The 26413-nt window shown below is 46.5% G+C and overlaps 1 protein-coding gene across 22 annotated transcripts; it reads left to right on the forward strand.

Moving 5' to 3' along the window:
• The first annotated feature begins 3663 nt into the window (after window positions 1-3663).
• CYP4F12 (cytochrome P450 family 4 subfamily F member 12) lies at window positions 3664-25778 on the forward strand. Of its 22 annotated transcripts, none has more exons than XM_045381284.3 (13): window positions 3664-3829; window positions 4586-4784; window positions 8183-8327; window positions 10168-10221; window positions 10316-10443; window positions 12324-12445; window positions 13412-13682; window positions 14761-14827; window positions 15012-15141; window positions 24571-24704; window positions 24796-24860; window positions 25070-25152; window positions 25545-25778. In XM_045381284.3, the coding sequence occupies exons 2-13, from the start codon at window positions 4587-4589 to the stop codon at window positions 25720-25722; spliced, it is 1575 nt and encodes a 524-aa protein (XP_045237219.2). In that variant the 5' UTR covers window positions 3664-3829; window position 4586; the 3' UTR covers window positions 25723-25778. The 22 variants fall into 22 exon arrangements, 16 of the variants coding, with proteins under 16 accessions (XP_045237219.2, XP_073882316.1, XP_065390544.1 ...); XM_045381283.3 differs by lacking the exon at window positions 3664-3829 and adding an exon at window positions 4144-4303; XM_015440166.4 differs by lacking the exon at window positions 3664-3829 and adding an exon at window positions 4144-4192.
• The last annotated feature ends 635 nt before the right edge of the window (window positions 25779-26413 follow it).

A 26413-nucleotide genomic window follows, 5' to 3' on the forward strand; every position in this document is an offset into this window, starting at 1 on the left:
AAGACTCCTAGATTTGTTAAATGATTTTAGTAAAATCTCAGGTTACACCATCAATGTACACAAATCAGCAGCGCTGCTATACATCAGCAACGACCAAGCTGAGAATCATATCAAGAACTTAATCCCTTTTGTAATAGCTGCAAAAAATAAAATGCCTAGAAATATACCTGACCAAAGAGGTGAAAAATCTCTACAAGGAGAACTACAAAACACTGCTGTAAGAAATCATAGATGACACAAACAAATGGAAACACATGCCATGTTCATGAGTTGGAAGAATCAATTTGTGAAAATGACCATACTATCCAAAGCAATCTACAGATTCAATGCAATGTCTATCAAAATACCATTATTTTTCACAGAACTAGGAAAAGCAATCCTAAATAGTGACCAAGAGACATCTAGGAGTGCAAGCTGGGCTTGGTTTTCTGGAAGAAGGATGGATCTTCAGAGATTATTTCATGTTAGACTGAGGAGTCCTCAGAGCTGGTGTGATTTTCAAGGGTGTCTTGCCTTCTCTCCAGGATGAAGATGGGAAGGAGTTGTCTGATGAGGACATAAGAGCAGAAGCTGACAACTTCATGTTTGAGGGTGAGGGTCCCAGTGTAGGATTACAGTGAGGGTCAGGATCTCTCACCCCAGGGATGTTGTGGGTGGACCCTGGATCGCTTCACCCTTCCCATTCCCCTTCCCCCATCCTCCCCCAGGCTCTCAATGCACGGGTGCTGTCCATCCTCTGGTGCTGAAGCAGCCCAGAAACCCAAGACTGCCTGGCTGCCCCTCAGGCCATGACATCATGGCGGGTGGTCTCTCCTGGGTCCTGTACAACATTGCAAGGCACCCAGAATACCAGGAGCGCTGCTGGCAGGAGGTGCAAGAGTTTGTGAAGGACCACAAGCCTAAAGAGATTGAATGGTGAGTACAGGTGCTGGTGGCTCTTCCTGAGCTCCATGACTCATGTTGGCAGTGTGGATGACTCTGCTCCCCAGGTAGGGAGGGGAGGAACAGTTGTTTTTGTCTACTCTGCCACTATCGTTTTGTGGGAATAGGAGCAGAGGACGACAGGCAGGGCTCAATACCCAGTCTGGCTATTAGGGGAAAAGTTGCAGGCTGTTTGGACAGAAAATATCTGCTCTACTGAGAGAATTGGTGACAATGAATGAGGGGAGATGATGCCACTTAACACATGTTTAGTAAATGAACTTCCCCTTCACTCCCTTCTTTTTATCCCAAAACGTTATTTTGCATGCATCGTCTGTTTTAGTTATTATGACAACTTTGTGAGATGGTGCTACTGAAACACCCATTTACAAACGTGAAGGAGCACAGCCTGGTGGTGAGGGGGGTACAATGTGAGGCTGGGTGGGTGGTCCGGTGCACAGCCCAGATCCATCAGCTGTGTGACTGTGAGTAGTCACTTAAATATTTTCCAGACTTGATTTCTCATTTGTGAAATGGAAAAACAAAATGGTTAATATACTTAAAAGACTTAAAACAGGCTCCATGACTCATGTTGGCAATGTCGATGGCTACCATTCCTGCTCTAGGCTGCCTGCCCATCCCAGGCACACAGGAGGTTGCAGTGAGCTGAGCCCCTCTAGCCACTGGGGGCACTTTCTTCTCTGTCCCTAGGACTCTGGCTGTTCATCAACCTCTGGCTTTGCTCCCTGAGCCTAACAGGGATGGAACCGCCAGCAGGTGAGGTCTGTCCTTGCAGAGGGAGTGGGAATTTTGGGGGATGCACCCTACCCAATTGAGGCCGTAGGGCCAGGTGCCTGAATGCCCTGGCTGTTTGAGTTGGCAGAGGTAGTGGGGTGGGGGTGGTCTAGGGGCTCCCCAACACCCAGCCAGTGTCAGGAGTACTGACTTTCCCACCCTCCTGCTCAGCAGCTCTGCTAGGAGCCCCCTCCTTCAAGCCCCGCCTCACCTAAGTCCACCCCACAGGGAAATTCTGAACAGATCTAGGGAGGGCCAGGAGGGGAGCCCTGGATCTGTTGGGCGAAGGATCCTGTGTGTGGGAGAAGGAGCCAGGTACTGATCCAAGGGCCTCAAGGTATTTCTCCTTTGGGGCCTCCACATTGCCTGAGATTCCTCCATTATAAATGTCCCTATATTAACATGGTATTGACGCTAATGAATGGGGGTGGTGCAGCATGGCAGAGAGGATGGATTTGGACTTGAGGGTCTCAGAGACCTGAGTTCCTGTGAGCTCTGCAACTTGGACTAGAGGACTGCCCTCTCTGAGCCTCAGTTTGCTTTTATGTTAAATGGACACCTTCCCTCCTCTGGGTGCCATCACTCAGGTCTCTCCAACAATGCCCAGGGCTCTGGTCTAGAGAGCTGATGGGAGGGTGGTGGGACAGCTTTGGGCACTGTGAGCCAGGTGAGCATCTGATACAGTCGGGTGCATGTTATGTAGAGCACCTGGCACACAGTAGGTGTACTTTATGTGGCGCACCTAGCACATAGTAGGTACACTTTATGTGGCATAATTGGCACACAGCAGGTGCTCTTTATGTAGCATATCTGGCACACAGTAAGGCACACTTTATATAGTGCACCTGGCACACAGTATGTCTGCTTTATGTCAAATATGTTGCACAGAGTACTTTTACTTTATGTAGGGGATCTAACACACAGGAGAAGCATTTTATGTGGAACATCTAGCACACAGTAGGTGTGCTTTATTTAAAGCACCTGGCACACAGCAAGCGTGGTTTATATAAAGGGCTAGGGACTCAAGATACAGGTTTTGTGAAGGGCACTCAGCATACAGTAGACACTCTTTATGTGGAGCACCTGGCACACAGTAGGTGCACTATATGTGGAGTAGCCAGCACATAATAGACAAGATTTATGTAGAATACTTGACACAGAGTAGGTGCGCTTTAGGTAGGTCACAAGGTACATAGTAGACATGTTCAAAGTGGAGCACCTGACACACAGTAGGTATGCTTTATATATGGCATGTGGCACAGAGTAGGCACGCTTTATATGAAGTACTCTGCACAAAGTAAGCTTACATTATATAGAGCATGCTGCACACAGTAGGTGAGCTTTATGTGGCACACCTGGCACATAGTAGACAGAATTTATGTAGAGTAGCTGATACACAGTAGGTGCACTTTATATAGTGAGGCTGGCACACACTAAGTGCAGACAGTAGTACCTTCCATACAGTCTTTTGCACAGAGTAGAGACAGGCACACAGCAGCTGAAGTGCTAGTTGCCATCCCCTTCCCTTCGGTCCCTCTTTTTGGAGCTCTTTCTTCTTAGGAGCCTTCCCCTGTCACCCTCTAAGGCCTCATCTGATATCCCATTTCCCAGATGGGAAGCATGAGCCCAGGAGGGCCACATTGCCCACAGTCAGAGAAAGGACAGGGCAGAACAAGGACTCCACTCAGGGTCCTCTCGCTCTGCCCTCTCCTGCCTGGACCCCATCCACTCACAGTCACGCTCAGCCTCATCCCCTATGCCTCCACTCTGTCCTCCTAAGCCGACCCAGCCTGTAGGCCTGTAGGTTTGCTCCTCCAGCTGGATTCTTTATCCTCAGAATCCGACGCTGGTAATCTTCAGTGGGGTTGGGGCTGCATTCCTTCTTCCTGCTTCCGGCAGTCAGGTCTCAGCTGAGGCCTTTGGCTGCCTGGAGGCAGGACTTGAACTCTTGCCAGGTTGTGAAGCCAGAGATGAGAGGCTTCTGTCTCTGAATCTCCTAAGTCTGCACCAGATATGGTGCCTGACATCCTCCCTGCCCATGTTTGGAGAGGAGCCCAGATGATCTGGGACAAGGGTTGGCCTGGCTCAGCTCAGCTGGCTGCGAACTCTCACGGTAAGTATATGCTTTTATCTGAATGCCCTTGTCTTGGAAGGGCAGGGTGGAGGTAAACTTGGGGCTCAGATTCCCCTTTAACCACCCCCCAACTTCCCCTGCACACTGCCAAGAAGGTACTGAGACCTGAGAATTCAGTGCTCGTGCTGGAGCACCCTAAGCTGCACCCAGCTGGCCCAACCCCAGGTTTTGGCTGGCTGCCCAGGCACGGAAGACACACTCAGACTGTGGGGATTGGCTCCCTCAGCCCATCCCAGCCCAGCCCAGCCTCCTAAGGCCTTCCCTAGGTCAGGGACCAGGGCCAAAGACTTCCCAGCAGAAGCAGAGAGGAGTTTCTGTGGGACAGGCTGTTCCTGACAAAAGGTGCCAGGCTGGGGGTGGCCGGGCTGGAGGGTCCTGGCCTGGAATGGGGAGGGGACTGCCCAAGGCTGGGGTGGCTACAAGCTGCTGGCATGGGAAACTGGTGGTTTCCTGGTAACTGAACTCCTAGCAAATTCCCAAGGATTCAGGCTGGGCCCTTCCGGACTCTAATCAGCCCATCTCTTTCCCTTTCTGTGTGGTTACCAGATCACTGGAGGCCACTTGGTTGTTGGTTTTGGTTGGGCCTTTCTGGACTTTAGATCTCAGCCGTTGTTTACCCACCTCTGAGCCCTCCCTGCCCTGCCCTCAGTAGTTCCTGATCCTGCCCTTCTCCACTGTTTCTGGAGCTCTTCCCTGGGCCTCAGGACCTCACCTTCCATCCCCTCTGCCCTGCAGGATGTCACTGCTGAGCCTGCCCTGGCTGGGCCTCGGACCGGTGGCAACGTCCCCAGGGCTGCTCCTGATGCTGGTTGTGGGCTCCTGGCTCCTTGCCCGCGTCCTGGCCTGGACCTACGCCTTCTATGACAACCGCCGCCGGCTCCAGTGTTTCCCGCAGCCCCCAAAACAGAACTGGTTTTGGGGTCACCTGGGCCTGGTGAGTGTGACAGCAAAATGTGTCTGGGGTCTCAGGGTGGACGGATTTCCAGAAGAGCAGGAATGGTGTTCAGGGAGCTTGGTATTGATGGTGTCTGGGGCGTAGGACCCCAGAGAACAAGGGCAATGGTTCACTCATTCCTCTGCCCACTCACTCATTCCTCTCCTGACTCACTCATCCCTCTACCCACTCACTCATCCCTCTACCCACTCACTCATCCCTCTACCTACTCAGTCATTCCTCTCCTCACTCGCTCATTCCTCTCCTCACTCGCTCATTCCTCTCCTCACTCACTCATTCTTCTCCTCACTCACTCATTCCTCTACCCACTCACTTATTCCTCTCCTCACTCGCTCATTCCTCTACCCACTCACTCATTCCTCTCCTCACTCGCTCATTCCTCTCCTCACTCGCTCATCCCTCTACCCACTCATTCCTCTACCCACTCACTCATCCCTCTACCTACTCAGTCATTCCTCTCCTCACTCGCTCATTCCTCTCCTCGCTCGCTCATTCCTCTCCTCGCTCACTCATTCCTCTCCTCGCTCACTCATTCCTCTACCCGCTCGCTCATTCTTCTCGCTCGCTCATTCCTCTCCTCACTCACTCATTCCTCTCCTCGCTCACTCGTTCCTCTCCTCGCTCACTCATTGTTCTCCTCATTCACTCATTCTTCTCTTCAATCACTGATTCCTCTACCCACGGACTCATTGTTCTCCTCTTTCATTCATTCCTCTGCAGTTCCATCCCAATCCTTTCTCACCTCCCTGTCCTTCCACCTCAGCCTGCTTGGATCCTTTTCCTGCCTGTCTTCCCTACACTACTGCACCTCCCAGAGGCTCCTGCATGGCTGTGGGGTGCACAGAGCAGGGCTCTCCTGGCATTCCCACCTTCTACTCTGCTGGACTTGAGGCCTCCTGAACCCATTATACAAAGGCTGCTCCCTGACTGGCCTATTTGCTTGTATCTGCCCATCTCTGGGCTGCTGCTTTCCCACAGGAATTAGCTCTGACTTCCTTCCCCATGGAAGGACACAGCAGGACCAGAAGAGAAGCAGGCAGTCTCCCACCCCATCCCCTTCCACAGACTATGTGCTCTTCCCCACTAAGATGTCCAAATGAGCCCTGTAGCCCAACCTGGATATAATTTGCCCACTCCCTTCCCCTTTCAGAAGCCGTCCTTGACACTCTCAAACCTTGCCCTCTGACTTGAACCAGTTCTCCCCTTTGGGGGATGTGGCCTCCATCTGCTCACTTACAAGTGGCAGGATTGATGGGCGTGTCCACATGTCCACAGGAGGTACTAGCACAGAGCCTGGCATAAGGGAGGCTCTCCCAGGTAGGAGCTGCCATCATGATGGACATTAGAGTCACCTCCGCTCCCCTGGGGGCTGCTAAGAATGGAGGGCCCTCAACATGCAGACTCTTAGTCTGTGGGATGAACCAGTGCCCATGTGGGCCAGCCAGGACACAAAAGGATGTGGGAACCAGCCCTAGGGATATGTCCTGAGGCCACACTGCTGCCCACAAACCTCCTCCCATGGGGACCTTCCAATATAGCAATCCCCAGACTGAAGTCATTTCCAGGACGAGAAAACACATCCTCTTGAGCAGACAGCTTGTCTTCTCTCTCTGCTTTGGTGTTTACCCTCGGATCCTGGGACAGCCCCAAGAGAGAAGGAGCAGAGGTCAGCATAAATCCCCTGCAGCTGTTCAGAATCCAGACACGCTGCTCACTGCAGATGCTGCACCACATCCGGTGGCTGCAGGGGGACTTGTGGCTCCTTCTAGGGCAGAGCATTATTCGAGGTTCTTCCTAGAAACGGAATCTCCTTAGAAACAGATAGGGTGTTTCTTCTTACCTCTAGTGCATGTATGTATGGAGACAGAAAGAGACAGAGAGATAAGAATTTATTATGGGAATTGGATAATGTGATAATGGAGGCCAAGAATTCCCATGATATACCATCTGCAAGTCAGAAACCAGTGATGCTGGTGGTGTAAATTCAGCCAGAGTCCAGAAAGGCCTGAGTATCTGGAGTTCTGAGGGCAGGAGAAGACGGATGTCCCAGTTGCAGAAGAGTGAGCAAGTTCTTCCTTTCCTCTGCCTTTCTGTCCTGTTCATGCCCTCAATGGATTGGATGGGGTATGGGGTCTCAGGGTAGATGGACTTCCAGAGGGGTGGGACTTCCAGTAGGGGTTCAGGGAGCTGGGTATTCATGGTGGCTGGGGTCTGGGACCCCAGAGAAGCAAGGAAGATGGCTCAATCATTCCTCTGCTCACTCATTCCTCTCCTCACTCGCTCATTCCTCTGCCCCTTCACTCATTCCTCTCCTCACTCACTCATTCTGCTCCTCACTCACTCGTTCCTCTCCTCACTCACTCATTTCAACACTCACTCACTCATTCCTCTCCTCACTCACTCAATCGTCTCCTCACTCATTCCTCTGCCCATTCACTCATTCCTCTACTCACTCACTCATTTCTCTCCTCAATCACTCATTCCTCTCCTCAATCACTCATTCCTCTACCCACTCACTCATTCCTTTCCTCACTCACTCACTCATTCCTCTGCCCATTCACTCACTCCTCTACCACACACTCATTCCTCTCCTCACTCACTCATTCCTCTGCCCTTTCACTCATTCCTCTACCCACTCATTCCTCTCCTCACTGACTCGTTCATCTACCCACTCACTCATTTCAACATCCACTCACTCATTTCTCTCCTCAGTCACTCATTCCTCTCCTCACTCACTCATTCCTCTCCTCACTCACTCATTCCTCTACCCACTCACTCATTCCTCTACCCACACACTCATTCCTCTCCTCACTCACTCTTTCATCTACCCACTCACTCATTCCTCTACCCACACACTCATTCCTCTCCTCACTCACTCTTTCATCTACCCACTCACTTGTTCCTCTCCTCACTCACTCATTCCTCTCCTCACGCATTCACACTCATTCCTCTCCTCACTCACTCCTTCCTCTTCCCACTCACTCATTCCTCTCCTCACTCACTCATTCATCTACCCACTCACTCGTTCCTCTCCTCACTCATTCATTCCTCTCCTCACTCACTCATTCCTCTGCTCACTCACTCATTCCTCTCCTCACTGACTCTTTTCCTCACTCACTCATTCCTCTCCTCACTGACTCTTTTCCTCACTCACTCATTCCTCTCCTCACTCACTCATTCTTCTCCTCACTCACTCATTCCTCTGCACCTACTATTTCCATCCTGCTTACCTTCAAATGCTAATCTCTTCTCAAACACCCTCACAGACACACACAGCAATAATGTTTGACTGGCTATCTGGGCATCCCTTAGCCCAGTCTAGTGGACACCTAGAATTAACCATCACAGGAGTTGACGGCCCCCTGACTTGCTTTCAGATCACTCCTACAGAGGAGGGCTTGAAGAACTTGACCCAGATATCGGCCACCTATTCCCAGGGGTTTATGATATGGATGGGTCCCATCATCCCCTTCATCGTTTTATGCCACCCTGACACCATTCGGTCTATCACCAATGCCTCAGGTACCCATGCAGAGTTTGTGGTGGTGGGTGCCAAGCCAAGCCTCTGTGTGGTCCCTGCAGTACCTAGGCCCCTCCTTGAGTATTCATGCCTCTCACTGAGACTTCCATCTCAATGTCTTCTCCCTCCATTGCCTTCTGCTCCCTGCCTTGGTGTTCTGGGCACCACTGGGGCCCCAAGACGCCTCAATTCAGGGACCTTTCTTGAAGAAACCCCAATGCTTGAGGAGACGGGTCTAGACAGAGACATTTCCAGCTTCATGGGGTCAGGAGTGGGCAAGAGAGAGATGGATGTGACAACCTAGAGGAGAACTGGGTGTCTGATGGGGCAGGCTGGAATGTTTCCTGGAGAAGGAGTTGTTGGAACTGAGTCTGGACCAATAAGTGGGATGTTTTTAAAGTGTGTGGCAGGATGATGCAGTGGGCATCATTGGTATTTGGGGGTCCAGCCAGTCCTGGCACCAGCCTTGTCCATCCCTCAGCCCAGAGTGGTAGGAGGACTTGTGGCTGGCGGAGGATCTGGGCTGTTATTTATGTGACGTCCACCTATGATGGGTCTGTTCCTTCTACCTCATCCTGTCACTCATCCACCTTACAATCACTGCCCTCCTCCTGCAGGCTTCAGGATTCTCCAATAGGAGAACCCACCCCAGCTGGTTGATCTCCCCTTGCTCTTTGCTCTTCTCATCCTTGGACACACCAGGCTGAGCAAGGGAAGTGGCAGCATCCCACAGAAACTATGGCTCTGACCCCAAAATGCTTAGTGACTCTGTGCAGGTCACCAGCTCTCTGGCTGCTGAGGTCTCTTTCAGTTGTGAGTGACGGAAACTCAACTTTGTGTGCTCTAAGCAAATAAAGAGAATCAAAGGAGTGTAAAGTCCAGGGACGGTGGTCTTCAGGCATGGCTGAAACCAAGTGTCAATGAACATCATCAGGAATCTGTCTCCTTTTCTTAATTTCACCATTTCTCTGCATCAATTTTTCTTTTAAGGCAGTCTTTCTTTATGGTGTCAACCATGGGTCCCAGCAGCTTAGGTCTTGTCAGAAAGCTCACCTTTCCCCCAGGAGTCCCATAAACAGCCTATAGTTTCAATATTATACCTGGTTGTATCCTTTCTGTTTAACCTGGGATCATATGGGGAAGTCATCATGTGTGTGGCTCAGCTTTGGCCAAGGACACTTGGGGTATGTCAGAGACTTTCTGGTTCTTCTCTGACATGTGATTTGAAATTGTCTTTTCTCCTCCTTGTCATCTCTTTGCCACGTTTGTAGCTTGTCCAAGGTCTGGGAGCTAGGGTCTCTTTGGAATTGTCAGAGTCATTATTTTAGTCTTCCTGAGCCAGGTTTCGAAATCCATTCCTATTATGCTTGAAGAAAAGTCTTGGTTACACCTGGTACATGTCTGGGACATTTAAGAAATCATATTTAAACCCTATCTGGGGCTTGTCTGTGGGGTACACAGAGGTCATGTCAGACTATCTCAGGTCCATGTCAGGAGATGACAGAGAGTGCTGGGGCAGACAGGGTGTCCTGGGCTCCTTTAAAGGTATTTTGTAGAGTGTGGAGCTGTGCTCAGTTGTTGCAGAACATGTTGGGACATATAGGAGCCATGTCAAGGAGTGCTGGGCTGTGCTATGCCCCGTTAGGTTGTGTCATTTGCAATTGTGCTGTTGCAGCCTGGGCTGGTCCTTCTTCCTCTATCCTCCCTTCGTCTTTTGCCCTTGGCCCCCTTCCCGCTATGCTGGGCATGGAGTGGGGAAAGTGCGGGTAGGGAGCCTTGCCCTACACCTGAAGTTCCTCTCTTGCCCTCTACATGGCCCCTGATGGTCCTCATTCATGCCAGCTGCCATTGCACCCAAGGATGCTCTCTCCATCAGGTTTCTGAAGCCCTGGCTGGGTGAGTACCTGCAGGTGGAAGGGGTTGGGGGTGACCTTGGGCAGGCGTGGGGGAAGGTGCTGCTCTTGCCCACTGTCCTTGGCTGCCCTACTAGGAGAAGGGATACTGCTGAGTGGCGGTGACAAATGGGGCCACCACCGTCGGATGCTGACACCCGCCTTCCATTTCAACATCCTGAAGCCCTATATAAAGATCTTCAACAAGAGTGCGACCATCATGCTCGTGAGTCCCTTGAACTCTGGGTCCCAGCTGGAGTCTTGGGGTGGAGGAAGCATGGACAGATCTGGTCTGGAATTTTGGCTCTTCTGGATGACATTGGGCCATTGCTCTTCCTTTCTGAACCTTAGTTTCCTCACCTGTAAAATGGGGAGGATAATCCCTACTTAAAAGGTCATTTACTTGGCACGTAGTAGGTTCTCAGAAGGTGTCAATTTCTGTGTTTTTCTCACAGAATCCCTGTAAACTCAAGAGAGTAAAAGTGAAGATTGCGTAGTAGTCATTGCTGAGTACAAACAACTTCAGAACTCACTGGCTTAGAGCAAAAAGGGTTTATGATTTCTAATGAGTCTGTGAGACAGCTGGCCAGTTCTTCTGGATGTAGAAGGGATCACTCTTGGCACATGAGAAGCTGTGGGTCAGGTGGGCAGCTTTGCTGATCCTGGCTTAGTTCATTCACATGTCTGGGGCTTCACTAGCTTCAGGCTGATCTGGGATGGCCTCTGCTGTGACACCTGGATGTCCCCCATGTGATTCTCTGCCTCCAGAAGGCACCCTGTTGCTCACATGGCAGAGACTGGGTTCCAAGAAACTGAGAGGAGGCTGCAATGTCTATGGACATTATCTCTGCAATGCTTCAAAGTTCAACCAGGTTTGGGTCTATTAGAGTTACTACACCATCATTTCATCACACTGTATTGGCCAAAGGAAGTCAAAAGTCCAGTACAGACTCAAAGGGGTGTAAAATAGAATGCATCTCTTAATGGGAGTTGCTGAAAAATTACTGTGCAAAGGGTGTGAATACAGGGAGAAGTGAAGAATTGGGGGTCAGGATTTTGGGAAGTGTCTAGGACTTTTTTAAATATGCAAGCTGATAAGTTGGCTCGTTACTGTTTCATGGATTCTAACACAAGACACAAGACTCCTGGGTCAGAGACAAAGGGTAGTTGATTACTCATGGCACAATAAGTGACATGTACTTCTTGTTGGTTTGTATCCTTTTTCTGAGTCAACCTAAATTCCATGGGGGTGACACTGGTGGGCCTCTATAGTAGTCTGCTCATGCAGTACATTGTACGACAGACAATGGGCATTAGGCTTAGGGAATCTGCTTTAATAGTGGCAAATACAAGCCTGATACTGCTCCAGGGGGAGTCACTGCCTTGTCTCTCCAGGTTGTTTTCTGCAAACACAACTCTGAGAAATGGCTCAAGTAAGAACATCACGGTCTTGTATTGGTGGCATACCCAGCAAGGATGCTCAGGGCTGATGAAGAAGTGCCTCTTCCAACACAGGGATATTTTTGAAATAAATTTATTGCAATGGAGATGAATAAAGCAAACATTTACTGGGCACTCATCATATGCCTGAAAAAATGTCATGTCCCAATGCCAGGATATAAGTTGTCTAATTTAATTTTAATAACTCTGTTAGGTTATGGTTATTTTTGTCCTATTGCAGATAGACAAACTGAGGGCCAGAGAGATTAGAGAGCTGGACACAGTTCAACCAGCCAGGAAGTGAGCTAGGAGTGGTGGAGCAGAGATTCTATCCTGGTTTATCTGGCCCCAAAGCAGATCATCTTGATCTTATTGAATATTTGACAGGTGGGACCTAGAAGAGTGCAATAGGTTGACCAAGGGCACATAGAGCACAGGAGACACAGCTAGACTTAAATGCTGGTCTCTTGACTCCAAGCCATGGGTCTTCATCTCCTAATACAAACAGCTTCTGCTCTCATCCAAGTCTGGTTCTTGCTGGCAATGGGTTCCTGGGGCAAAGGACCAGCAGGCTGGTTGTGGGGGAGTCCATCCTGATGTTTGGGGCTGGGGAGGAGCACAAAGGAGGCAGGGCCCAGCTCTAGCTCTCTTCACTTCTCTGGCCAGGACAAGTGGCAGCACCTGGCCTCAGAGGGCAGCAGTCGTCTGAACATGTCTGAGCACATCAGCCTGATGACCTTGGACAGTCTGCAGAAATGCATCTTCAGCTTTGACAGCCGTTGTCAGGAGTGAGTTCCTTCCCAGGGCCTGGGATGTGAATCCTCGGACCAAAGGGAGTAAGTTGGGGAGGGAGGAATGAGCAAAGTAACCAGAAGTACCTTTCTGGAGGATTTGTATCAGCTGTGCTTTGAAGGTCGAGGAAGAGGAGAAAGGGCTGTCTTTCCAGGTAGGTAGAAATATTTGGGCAAAAGCAAGAAGGTTAGGATGAGCCAAGCATGTACAAGAGACAGTAGAAACGAGGTTGTGGAAGTAGGGGCTAGATATTAAGGACCCTGAAAATCAGGAAAAGTGGTATGAAGTTTATCAAGAGATTTCCGGAGAGCTTTTGTAATTTCAGCTGATGATGAATGTGGTAAGAGTTGAGCTGTGTGGGAAACTGATAGCCCGTCACCACATCCAGGTAATTTCTGTATTTTTAGTAGAGAGGGGATTCGCCATGTTGTCCAGGCTGGTCTCGAATTCCTGACCTCAGGTGATCTGCCCTCTTTGGCCTCAGGAAGTGTTGAGATTACAGGCGTGAGCCACTGTGCCTGGCTGCTCCTTCTTTCTTACATGGTGAAAGAGAGAGAGGGAGAAAGAGAGAAGAGAGACAGTTGGTTATTGGGGTGGGGGGAGGGTAGCTGGAGCAGGGATGAATTGGAAGAGGATGAAGTCTGAGTTGTGTGGACACTTTTGGTAAGGAAAATGATCAGTACTGGATACTGGGTGGGAGAGAGAGGAGAGAAACATGGTGTCCAAGCTGTACTCTAGGTGCCTAGGTGCATGGAGACTACTCTCTCAGAGATAAGACGCAGGGAGAGAAGACAGTCTGGAGAGTCAATCTCATGACTGATACCCACCATGCATCTCTAGGACCATCCGTTTCTAGATACTCAGTTTCCTGATGGGAGGTAGCTCCTGGCTGCTGGTGGGAGGTGTTCCTAGGGCTTTGCATATGTTACATTGTTGCCTCCCTTTCTGCCCTTGGCCTGCAGGAGGCCCAGTGAATATATTGCCACCATCTTGGAGCTCAGTGCCCTTGTAGAGAAAAGAAGCCAGCATATCCTCCAGCACATGGATTTTCTGTATTACCTCACCCAAGACGGGCGGCGCTTCCGCAGGGCCTGCCGCCTGGTGCACAACTTCACAGATGCCGTCATCCAGGAGCGGCGCCGCACCCTCCCCACTCAAGGTATTGATGATTTCCTCAAGGACAAAGCCAAGTCCAAGACTCTGGATTTCATTGATGTGCTTCTGCTGAGCAAGGTGGGTTTCTCTACGATCTGAATTTAAGTGAGAGAATAGAGCTTGATGTCAAATGTCAGGTGAAATAAATTGGTCTTGATCCAAAGGGCACTGGGAGCCATGGAAGATGCTTGAGAAAGGGAAGGTCACAGACAGGTTTTAGAGATGACTTTATTGCATGCAGCTCACGGGGCACTGTTAATTTTGAAACTGTGAAGAGCCTGAGATTTTACTTGACTTACAAGTTATTGTGTTAGTCTTTCACATTTTTATGTATATCTGTATGTTTATGTCTATGTCTATATCTATGATGACAGATGCACCAAACCCCTGGATCATAGCAGCCCATTAGCTATTTATAGCAATAACATCAGGCAGAGTAGGATTGTAGTGCTGGCTCTCCATTCCTAGGGCAACACAATGTTTTTACCTGTAAATGCACAAGAATTTGCACCATAGGAGAGGGGCCCCCCCATGATGAGTCTTATATCTTATATAGGACAGCTAGCTCATATGCTTCTTCTTTCTTACAGGGTGAAAGTTGAGACAGAGAGAGAGAGAGAGAGAGAGAGAGAAAGAGACAGAGAGAGAGAATGCTTTGTTCTGGAGTATAAACTACTCCTCTACTGTGAGATGGCAATTTCTATAGTTTTATAACCCAAATATCTTCTGGAAAGATAAGACTCTCTGAGTTGACCACTCTAGAATGTGAGCAAATATTTTTGGAGCAATACATAATTTCTAACCTCCCACACAAATTGCCATTCAAATATCCTGTACCCCAGGTTGCCAGTATCTTTTTCTCTGAAAGTCTGTATTATGCAGAAAAAGAAAACATTCGAGAGCCATTGATTCCTGCCACCAAGGTCCAAAGGGGAGGCAAAGGAGCTGGGGGAAGCCCTTGAATTTGGGGCTCTGGTGACGGTGAACAAGAGAGATCTAGACGTGCAGAGTGGATTTGAGTTTCTAGAAGAAGACCAGAGCTTCAGAGATTATCTCTGGTTAGACTTTGAAGTATCAGAGATAGTATAATTTGTGTGTGTGTGTGTGTGTGTGTGTGTGTGTGTGTGTGTGTGTGTGTGTCTTGCTGTCTCTTCAGGATGAAGATGGGAAGGCATTGTCAGACGAGGATATAAGAGCAGAGGCTGACACCTTCATGTTTGCAGGTGAGGGTCCTAGTGTGGGACTACAGTGGGGACAAAGGTCCCTCCATCTCAGGATCCGGGTGGGTGGACCCTGGATCACTCCATTCTGCCCATCTTCCCCCTCCCTCCATCCTCCTGAGGGCCTCAATGTCTGGGCGCTGTCCACCCCTGGTGCTGAAGTCAAGCTTACCTGGCTGCTCCTCAGGCCATGACACCACGGCCAGTGGTCTCTCCTGGATCCTGTACAACCTTGCGAGGCACCCAGAATACCAGGAGCGCTGCCGACAGGAGGTGCAAGAGCTCCTGAAGGATCGCGATCCTAAAGAGATTGAATGGTGAGTGCAGGTTCTTCTGGCCTGTTCCTGAGCCCATCATTTGTTCTGCTCCCCAAGTGAGGAGGGGTGGAGGAGTTGTTTTGTTGATTCTTCCACTATTACATAGTGGGTATAAAAGCAGAGGACCACAGGCAGGGCTTGATACCCAGCCTGGCTGTCAGGGGAAATGTTGCAGGCCTTTAGGACCGAAAGACCTGGGCTGCTGAGAGAATTGGTGACAGTATGTGAGGAGAGATTATGCCACTTTGCACATGTTCAACAAATGAACTTTCCCTCCACTCTCTTTCTTTTCTCCAAGAAATATCATATTTTTCGAGCATCCTCACTTCTTGAATGTTTGCTCAGCTGGTGAAGGGGAAGTTGTTTTTGTCAATTCTTCCATTATTGCCTAGCAGTACTAGTAGTAGAGCCCAGAGGCAGAACTTGGTATCTAGCCTGGCTAGCAGGGGAAAATTTTCAGGCTTTTGGGACAGAGTGTCCTAGTCTGCTGAGAGAACTAGTGACAATATATGAAGGCAGATGATGACACCTAGACATGTTCAATCAATGAATTTTACCTTCACTTCTTTCTTGTTTTCTCTGAATTAGCATTTTTTTGAACATCTTTACTTCCTGAAAGTTTGCTCTTTTGTTCACTAATTCCCACCCTCCAGTCCAGTCCAGGGAGTTGTAAGGAAGACCTGGGGGTAAAAGTCATGTATCTTTGTCTAGAACACCTGTATCATTCATCCATTCAGTCTTCATTCAGCAAACTCTTCCATACACGTTTCCAATGCCAGTTCTGTTCCCAGCACCTTTCTGTGCTCTGGAGACCTGGAAAGAACCCTGCCTATGGATATGTCTTCCAGGTACTCCCAGCTTAGCGGGAACAGTCCCAGTGCAGGGCATTCCCAGTCCACATGGGCAAGGATGGAGTTGAGAGCAAGAGAAGCATGGCTGGGAGTGTAGAAAGTGTTTCAAGCCAGATGTGTTGGCTGTCACTCGTGATACCAAGTACCAAGGAGGTTGAAGTGGGAGAATCACTTGAGATCAGGTTTAAGATCAACCTGGACAATACAGAAAGAACCCATTTCTAAAAAAGTAAAAAACCAAAATAATAAAGTGCAACTGAAACCCTGAATGATGATCAGTAGATGTTTGGATGCTGTAGTGCTCTAGGTGAAAAAGACAAGCTGGGCAAAAATGCAGAAAGGGGGAGTGGGAGAGAGGGAGAAGAGGGAAAGAGAGGTTTGTGCATTGGGGGAAGGAGATGGTCATAAAGGGAGAAAGAAGTAAGAGGGAGGGAAAGTGAGGGAGAGCAAGATAAAGAGAGGAGGGAAGAGAGAAGAAGACAGAGAGAGAATGAGAGAGGAAGGAACTGAGTTATGATGAGATAATAACCATGGCATTGAAAGCAGAGTCCGGCTGTAGAAGGCATGGGAAAATGGTAATGGCTTCCATTTTAACCCAAAGGCAATGGGGAGCCGTAACAAGTGGTTCAGCAGGGGAGTGACAGGTCATATCTGGGCGCCAGAAAAATGTTTTCAGGGCTACTGTGGATAGAGGACAAGCTGTAGAATGAAGTCCCAGTGAAGACCTTCTGGGACCCGAGCCAGGCCAGGGGCTGGGGATGGAGAGGAGGCAAGGGACTGGACAGGTGTTTTGGAGGCAGTGTCTTCCCATCGAAATCTTTGTTCAGCACAGCAGTCTTGAAAGGTGGCAAAACTTTTTGTGCTTTTAAAAACCAAAATATCAAGTAATATTGTGCACTTTGTAAAAAAAAAAAAAAGTGTCCAAAAATTTATCAAAAGGAGCTTCCTTCTTAAGTCTCACCCTAGCAGTTTCTACCATCAATGGTTTTGTGTGTGTCCCTCCAGAAAATGGCTATCCTGATGCCTACTTTACATGAACACACACTTTTTCTATACAAATAAGAGCGTATAAAATAGACATAGTATTTTTTCCCAAGACGGTGGATTGGAGGCAATGTCAGTGTGCTCTCCCATGTGGAAGGACAGAATAGTATGTAGAGATTCACACTGTGAACTTTCTTTTCCCAAGAAACAACACGGGGACTTAACAGGAAAACCAAAAGAATCCACAGATCCTTCAACAGAAGCTGCAGGTTGCATCCTACTCTGTAAGACAGGTGAAAAAACTGTAAATCCACAGAGGGTGAGAGTGGGAGAGACTGCCTCGAGGATACACATTTTCACTGAGGAATCTGAAAATCCAGACCACAGGGGAAGGCCTTAACTCTACCCAGGGCTTGAACTGATTTAAGGAGTGGTGAGAAATATAAAAGTAGAAGCAGCAGTAGGAAGTGCCTTTCAGGCATTCCCAATTTCCAGCATGGACTGAGGGAAGCCATTCCTTATTGTATCTCACAGGGGGCCTTGGGGAAGTCAGACAACTAGCTCAGGCAGGGGTCACAGGTTGAACGAAATGACCAACTGAATTTCTTGATAAAACCTCGAGTGGGAATGAACTCCCTTGAACAGAACCTGGAAGGCAAGCAGGAAGTGTGCTGTAGACAGGAGTTCAGGAGCTGGGTGCCTGGCCTTGGACAGGGACAAAAAAGGGCGTGCCCTGAAAGCATTGCTATTTCTGTGGGAAAAGCTTATTGCCTGGGGCAAGTCTTAGTTCTGTTCACAGACTACCTGGATCTAAATCCAGTGCTATGAGTGGAACACTGCAGGTGTGAGACCCACCTTGTGCCAACTGCATGGGAGCTGGATGAGGTTTACTGCCACCTGCTACTCTCCACTCCTTTGGCAAACTCTTCTGTGAGGTAGGGGCAGTTATACTTACCTCTGGAACATTACCCCAGTGACCTGAGAACCACCTTCTGACTCTCACAGGGCAAAACAAACAAACAAAAAAAAGTTGCAAAAAAAAAAAAAAAAAAAAAACCTAGGAATATACTTAACCAAGGAGGTTAAAGCTCTCTACAATGAGAACTACAAAGCAGTGCTGGACAAAACCATAGATGAAACAAACCAGTGAAAACATATCCCATGTTCATGGATTGGAAGAATCAATATTGTGAAAATGATCATACTGTGCAAAGCAATCTACAGATTTAATGCACTGCCTATTAAAATACCTTCATCATTTTTCACACAACTGGGAAAGGCAACTCTAAAATTCATATGGAACCAAAAAAGAGCCCGTGTAGTCAAAGCAATGCCAGGCAAAAAGAAAAAATTTGAAGGCATCACATTACTGGACTTCAAATTACATTACAAGGCTACAGTTACCAAAACAGCATGGTACTGGTATAAAAGTAGGCGTTTAGACCAACAGAAAGGAGGACCCAGAAATAAAGCCAAATACTTACAGCCAACTGATCTTTGACAAAGCATACAAAAACATAAATAGGGGAAAGGACACCCTATTCAATAAATGGTGCTGCAAAAGCTGGATAGCCATATGTAGAAAAATGAAACTAGATCCTCATCTCTCACCTTGTACAAAAATCAAAGGCTTAAATCTAAGACCTGAAAGCCTAACAATTCTATAAGATAACCTTGGAAAAACTCTTCTGGACATTGGCCTAGGCAAATAATTCATGATCAAGACCACAAAAGCAAATACAACAAAACCAAAAATAAATCAGTGGAACTTAATTCAACTAAAAAGCTTCTGTACAACAAAATAATAATAATAATATAATAATAATAATAACAATGATAGCAGAGTTAACAGACAACCTATACAGTGGGGGAAAATATTTGCAAACTATCCATCTGACAAGAGGCAAGTATCCAGAATCTACAAGGAACTCAAACAAATCAGCAAGAAAAAAAAAAAATTCCATCAAAAAGTGGGCAAAGGACACCAATAGATAATTCTCAAAAGAAGATACACAAACAGCCAAGAAACATGTGAAAAAATGCACAACATCACTAATCATCAGGGATATGCAAATTAAAACCATAATGAGATACCACCTTATTTCTACAAGAATGGCCATAATTAAAAAGTTCAAAAACAAAAGATGCATGTTGTGGATGTAGTGAAAAGTGAAATGCTCATACACTGCTATAAAATTAACACAACCTCTGTGGAAAACAGTAAGGATATTCTTCAGGGAACTGAAAGTAAAGCTACCATTCCATCCAGCAATCTCATTACTAGGTATCCACCCAAAGGAAAAGTCATTACATGAAAAAGACAAAAGCACACACATGCTTACAGTAGCACAATTCACAAGTGTAAAGATTCGGAACCAACCTAAGTGCCCATTGACCAACCAGTGGATAAAGAAAATGTGGCATATATACACCATGGAATACTACTCAGCCATAAAAAGGAATGAAATAATGTCTTTTGCTGCAATTTGGATGGAGCTGGAGGCCATTATTCTAAGCGAAGTAAGTCAAGAATAGAAAACAAAATACCATATATTTTCACCTATATGTAGGAGTTAAGCTATGAGGACACAAATACATACAGAGTGATATAATGAGCTATGGAGACTCGGAGATTAAGGTTGGGAGGTGGGTAAGGGAGAAAACTACATATTGGGGACAGTATACACTTGGGTGATGGGTGCACTAAAACCTCAGAATTCACCACTATAGAAATCATCCATAAAACCAAACCACTTGTACGCCAAATGCTATTGAAATAAAAAGAAATAAAGTAGACACATATCTTCACATTAACAATATATCTTTGGGAGCTTTTCTTTTTCTCAAAATATGAGTTTTGGAATATTTGTTTTTATTTTTAATTGACAGATTTTACTTATATATATTTATAGGGTGCAACGTGATGTTATGATATATGTATACAATGTGAAATGATTAAGTCAATTTAATAAACATACCCATCATCTCATATACTCATCATTTTTGTAGTGAGAACTTTTGAAATTTGCTCTTTTAGCAATTTTGAGAAATATATTATTATCATCTATAGTCACCATGCATGTAATAGATCTCAAAACTTATTCCTCCTGTGTAACAGAAACTTGTACCTTCTGACCAATGTCTTTCCATTCTTTCTTCCTCCCTTCTCTGGTAACCATCATTCTCTTCTTGGTTTCTATGATTTCTGTGTTAGCTATTTTAGATCTCGCAGGTAATTAAAGTCACGTGCTATTTGTCTTCTTGTGCCTGGCTTATTTCACTTAGCATGATGTCCTCCAGGTTCTTCCATGTTGTCACAAATGAAAGAATTTTCTTCTGTTTTTAAGGCTGAATAGCACTCCGTTCTGTATATATACCACATGGAAAATGAGTTTTGAATTACAAAAGCAATGATGAGAACAGGTTCTTCTTGCACTCAATGAGACATTACAGATAAGACAAGGGTTATCCTTGACATTCCTGCTACCCCACCTAATCTCCCTTTCTCCAAGGGGGCCTGTAGAGATACTGATTTGTCATCTAACTGTCTGTCTGTTTATCAACCTATCTACATATCTTTCTATCATCTCTCTCCTTTTATGTTCCATATATTTTTTGTCCTATGGTATTTACATTTATGGACATTTCGGAACATGGTTTTTTTCCCACTTAATAGTGTGTCTGATAGCTATTTTTTCTGAGTGCTGAATAGCATTCCATGTTTTATTTGTCCCATCCCTTTCTTGAAGACACTTGTATAAACATTTCCAATCATTGTAGATATGGTCAATTTGCCTTCCAGAGTCTCTGTACTGATTTACCTTCTGGCCTGCATTGTGTGACAGGACTAGTGATCCTCATTTTCTCCTTTAGTGTAGCTCTACAGTGTTCCATTCTGTGGATGTTTGTTGCAGGAAGTCAGGGACCCTGAATGGAGGTACCAGCTGGAGCCCCAGCAGAGGAACATAAATTGTGAAGATTTCATTTTAATATGGTCATTTATCAGTTCCCAAATAATGCTTTTATAATTTCTTACGCCTGTCTTTAATCTCTTAATTAAAGAGATTATCTTCATAAGGTGAGGACGTACGTCAATTCAGGATCATTGTGATAATTGTGTTAACTGTACAAATTGATTGCAAAACATGTGTGTTTGAATAATATGAAATCAGTGCACCTTGAAAAAGAACAGAATAACGCAATTTTTAGGGAACAGGGGAAGACAACCATAAGGTTTGACTGCCGGCAGGTTTGGGCAAAAAGAGCCATATTTTTCTTCTTGCAGAGAGCCTACAAATGGACGTAGAAGTAGGGAAGATATTGCTAAATTCTTTTCTTAGCAAGGAATATTCATACCCTGGGAAAGGAATGCATTCCTGGGGGGAGGCCTATAATGGCCGCTCTGGGAATGTCTGTCTTATGTGGCTGAGATAAGGACTGAGATTCACCCTGGTCTCCTACAGCACCCTCAGGCTTACTAGGGTGGGGAAAACTCTGCCCTGGTAAATTTGTGGTCAGACCAGCTCTCTGCTATCAAACCCTGTTTTCTGTTGTCTAGGATGCTTATCAAGACAATACGTGCACTGCTGAACATAGACCCTTATCAGTAGTTCTGCTTTTGCACTTTGCCTTGTGATCTTTGTTAGACCCTTATCAGTAGTTCTGCTTTTGCCCTTTGTCCTGTTCCCTCAGAATTGATCTTTGTTAGACCCTTATTAGTAGTTCTTTGAAGCATGTGATCTTTGTACCTACTTCCAGTTCTTACATCCCCTCCCCTTTTGAAATCCTTAATAAAAGCTTGCTGGTTTTGAGGCTCAGGTGGGCATCATGGTCCTACCAATATGTGATGTCACCCCCGGTGGCCCAGCTGTAAAATTCCTCTCTTTATACTGTCTCTCTTTATTTCTCAGCTGGCTGACACTTATGGAAAATAGAAATAACCTACATTGAAATATTGGGGTGGGTTCTCCCAATAGATATTTATCTAAACGTCTCCCTATCCATGTATATTTGGCTTGTTTCATCCTTTTGCTAAATTAAACCTGTGCAATTGGCATGTGTCTACAGTGACCATTGCTCATATGTGTAAGCATCTCTGCAGGACAAATTCCCAAAAATGCAATTGCTGAATCAAGGACCATTTGCATTCTACAATTGTAATAATGATTGCAAATCCATTTCTATATTTGCTGAGTTTGATGGCACAAGCTTTCCCACAAATTTGCCAATAGTATTATTGTATTATTAAATTTAAAATTTTTGTCAGTCTTCACATTTCATCTTTTAATGAGCATTTTCTTAAATAAGAGTGAGAAAGAGCATCCTTTGCCCAAGTTGATAAGCCACTTACTTTCTTTCTATGGGAGTGATCATCTTATATTTTCTGCTGTTTTTCTTTGGGTTCTTTTTCTTATTTACTTATAAGAATGTGTATCACAATTAATGATTTTTTTCTGTCTTTTGTTGCAAAAGATTGCCTTTTGACTTTTTTTGGGGGTGCTTTAGTTAATTTTTATGAAGTTACATTTGTCCATATTTTCTTTTGTATCACACTATCCATCTATTTCCCAGAGTTTTGTGGGGCTTCCTTTAGCAGATGGGAAGTTTTCACTTATTCACACGTCTGTCTCTAACCTTTTTAGTTGTTTGAATGCATCCTTTTTTATGGCATTGCCATACTATTTTTATTACTGTGACTTTTTTTTTCTTTTTGCTTTTTTTGAGATGGAGTCTAGCTGGAGTGCAGTAGTGCGATCTCGGCTTACCGAAACCTCCCATCTCCCGGGTTCAAGCAATTCTCCTGACTCAGTCTCCTGAATAGCTGGGATTACAGGCACTGTCCACCACGCCCAGCTAATTTTTGTATTTTTAGTAGAGATGAGGTTTCACCACGTTGGTCAGGCTGGTCTCAAACTCCTGACCTCAAGTGATCCACTCACCTCGGCTTCCCAATACTATGATTTTCTAATAGGTTTTAACATCTGGCAGACTGGCTTTTTTTGTTGTTGTTAAATCAACCCTTACAAACGTTTGTTGCATGGCAACGTGTGTGTTTTATTTGGATTGAGGGAAATTTATAATGAAATACAGAGATTTCATGTTTTTTTTTAAGTTTAATCCAGGTATTTTATATTATTTTGACTAGTATATTTTCTTTTATTATCTTTTCAGTTGACGGTTAATTCTACATGGCAAAACTAACGATTTATGCAAATAAATTCTGTGCCCAATGAACACAGTACATGCTAAAGATGGTGTTGTGTATCAAGAGAAAAAATATAGATAATTAAGTAAAAGTTCTTGGGACAACTGGAAAGCCTTCTGGAAAAAAGGCAACTGAACCTGGTTCTCGTGTCTTATGACAAGATAACGTTCAGATTAATCATTTTTTTCTAAAAGAGTCCTAAAAGCTCTAGAAGGAACCATGAGAAAATTATTTCATAGCTCCAGAGTAGGGATAACCTTATTTTGACATAAATCCCAGGGGCTATGAAAAAGTGATACACTGTTAAATGAGAAAAGATACATGCCAGGCATGGTGGTTCATGCCTGTAATCCCAGTACTTTGTGAGGCCAAGGTGGGGAGATCACTTGAGATCAGGAGTTCAAGACCAGTCTTGTCAACATGGGGAAACCCCGTCTCTACTAAAACTTAAAAAAATTAGTTGGCTATGGTGGTGAATGCCTGTAGTCCCAGCTACTTGGAAGGCTGAGTCAGGAGAATCACTTGAACCTGGGAGGTGGAGGTTGCAGTGAGCCGAGATTGTGCCACTGCACTCCAGCCAGGGCAACAGTGACTCCATTCTAGCCCCCCACTCCCATATAAAGGATACATAATAGTGTCTATAGTAGATGCTGTGCTCCCATATAATTTTTTAAGATGCTAAAAATTAGCCCAGAAAGCACACATTAAAAAGATAATAATCTGGCAACGTGTGGGGAGAAGTAAATGGCATTGGGCCATAGAGGTGGATTATGTTTTAAAGTTCTCAAATTCTGAACCAAATACGTGCACACAATATTAAAATTTTAAATAGCCACTGCAAAAGAAGAAAGATTAAGCAGAGAATTCAGCTCTTTTGCTGGATCTTAAATGTTTATAAACATTTTCCAGTGGGGCCTCTAGTGTTTTCTAAGTGTAAAATCATTATCTGCCAAAATGATACATTTGCTCCCACATTTCAAATTGCATGACTCTTTTTTTCCCTTGCCTAATTGAACTTTCTGGTATCTGTAGTACCATGCCAAATAAGAGCAAAACATTGGATCTGGGTATTTTGTCACTCATTTGCATTTGAGTTTGCTTTCTTGCCACAGAAAATGTTTATTTTTATGCAAATTTGTTAACCTTTTACCGCTGGCTTCTGGTGTTTTCATCAGAGTATTTATTTTTAACTGCTTGGCTAAATTTTCTCTGATACTTTTCTAATTGTCTGCTTCTCTAATTGTTTTCTGCTTTTGAAAATTCTCAAATGTTTGATCCCCATGGAGTTTATTTTGTGACAGGGAGAAAAGGTCTCATCTGGAAATAGAAAAGGTGGAGAGTTGTGTCTTCGTTCCCTTGATAATGATTGGGGCTGGGGTGTTTCCTTAGGGAGGACCTGGCCCAGCTGCCCTTCCTGACCATGTGCCTGAAGGAGAGCCTGCGGTTACATCCCCCAGCTCCCTTCATCTCCCGACACTGCACACAGGACATTGTTCTCCCAGATGGCCGAGTCATCCCAAAAGGTGCCCACAGCCTCAGGGGGAGGAGCCTCCCAGGTAGGAAGATGGGCCCTTCAGGGGATCCTGGTCCTGACTGCCCCCTTCTCTCCCACAGGCATTATCTGCGTCATCAATATTACAGGTGTCCATCACAACCCAACCGTGTGGCCGGATCCTGAGGTGCTGCCTTCCTCATTCACCACCACCACTCCCATCCTCTACTCTTTTTTTGTTTTGTTTTTTTGTCAATTCCAATGTTCCTAGTGGAGGGGTCAGGGTTTTGATGAGGAAAATCCAACATCACCTCGCCCCAACACACACATTTGTCTCTCCAACAAGGTTGCTGGACCTAGGAGACCCCACCCAGCAAACCTTTATCTCACCTGCAGGTCTATGACCCCTACCGCTTCGACCCAGAGAACAGCAAGGAGAGGTCACCTCTGGCTTTTATTCCCTTCTCCGCAGGGCCCAGGTAAGAGTGCCCTGTGCCTGAGGCAGGGATGGGGTGATGGGTGCGGGAGTCGAAAAAGGGGGACATTGTAGATGGTCCCAGTTCCAGCTCTTCCCTCCACTCCTTCACAGTTTATGGGAAAACGTCCATGGAATGGGGATGAGTAGGTCCTAGAGGAGTCCGTGGAGTGCTCAAAATCCCCTTCTCCATCTGCTGTTCTGACCTGGGACCTGGAGTCTGCCCCAGACTCCAGGACATGCAAGCCCACATGGGGGTCCCAGGCATGCTTAGCCCCTCTCTATATCTCTCAGGTTGAGCTGGGTGTGGTTGGGGGGTCCCGGGTCAGGCTCCTGGAGTGATGGGACCCAAATGAGGGTCTTGGGCACAGTCACAGTCCACTCTCCCGCCTGCAGGAACTGTATCGGGCAGGCGTTTGCCATGGCGGAGATGAAGACGGTCCTGGCACTGATGCTGCTGCACTTCCGGTTCCTGCCGGACCACACTGAGCCCCGCCGGAAGCCGGAGCTGATCCTGCGCGCCGAGGGCGGGCTTTGGCTGCAGGTGGAGCCCCTGAGCGCAGGCTTGCAGTGACTCTGTGATCCATCCACCTTATTTTGCAGATTCTCATGAATAAAACGGTGCTGTCACCTCTGCCTGGGCCTCACTGACTGCCAAGAAGGGGCTCTTGGGGATTGGGAGGCTTCAGGGTGAGGTCTAACCTCGGTGGGTTGGGCGGGGTGTTGTCCCTGACCCCAAGAAACTGACTACCTCTTTGGCTGAGCATAGGGCCTCCATGCCTATAGCAGGGTCTCTCAGAGCCCAAGTATGGACTTTATCCTGTGGACAATAGGAGCCATGGGAGGTTTTTGAGCAGGAGAGGGACCAGGATTAAGAACGGATTTAAGAAGCGAGACGGAGGCTCAGTCAGTGAGAAGCAACCATAGAGGCAGATCCTTTCTTCTGATCTGGGAGTGTCCCAAGACCGAAGTCCCTGGCCAATTCAGAACATAGGGATAGAAGGGTGCAGCTTTTACCCTGGCAGGCTCTCAGGAATTCTCAATTTCCTTTCTTGCCAACCTCCCACCCTACGTCTCCCCTTTCCAGTTGATCACTTTTCTGACCCCCTTTCCCTAACTTCAGGCAGCTCCATTTTTTCCTCTTTTGAGCCATCTGACTCTGCCCAGGCAGCCCGTCCATCAGGTACTACCTGAATCCTCCCCGTACTCTCTTCTGTTATGTGCCAGGCACTCTCACAAGTGTCAGATGTTGGGCACGTCCTCAC

The sequence above is a fragment of the Macaca fascicularis genome, chromosome 19 (assembly GCF_037993035.2).
Source record: "Macaca fascicularis isolate 582-1 chromosome 19, T2T-MFA8v1.1".
Taxonomy (NCBI): Eukaryota; Metazoa; Chordata; class Mammalia; order Primates; family Cercopithecidae; genus Macaca; species Macaca fascicularis.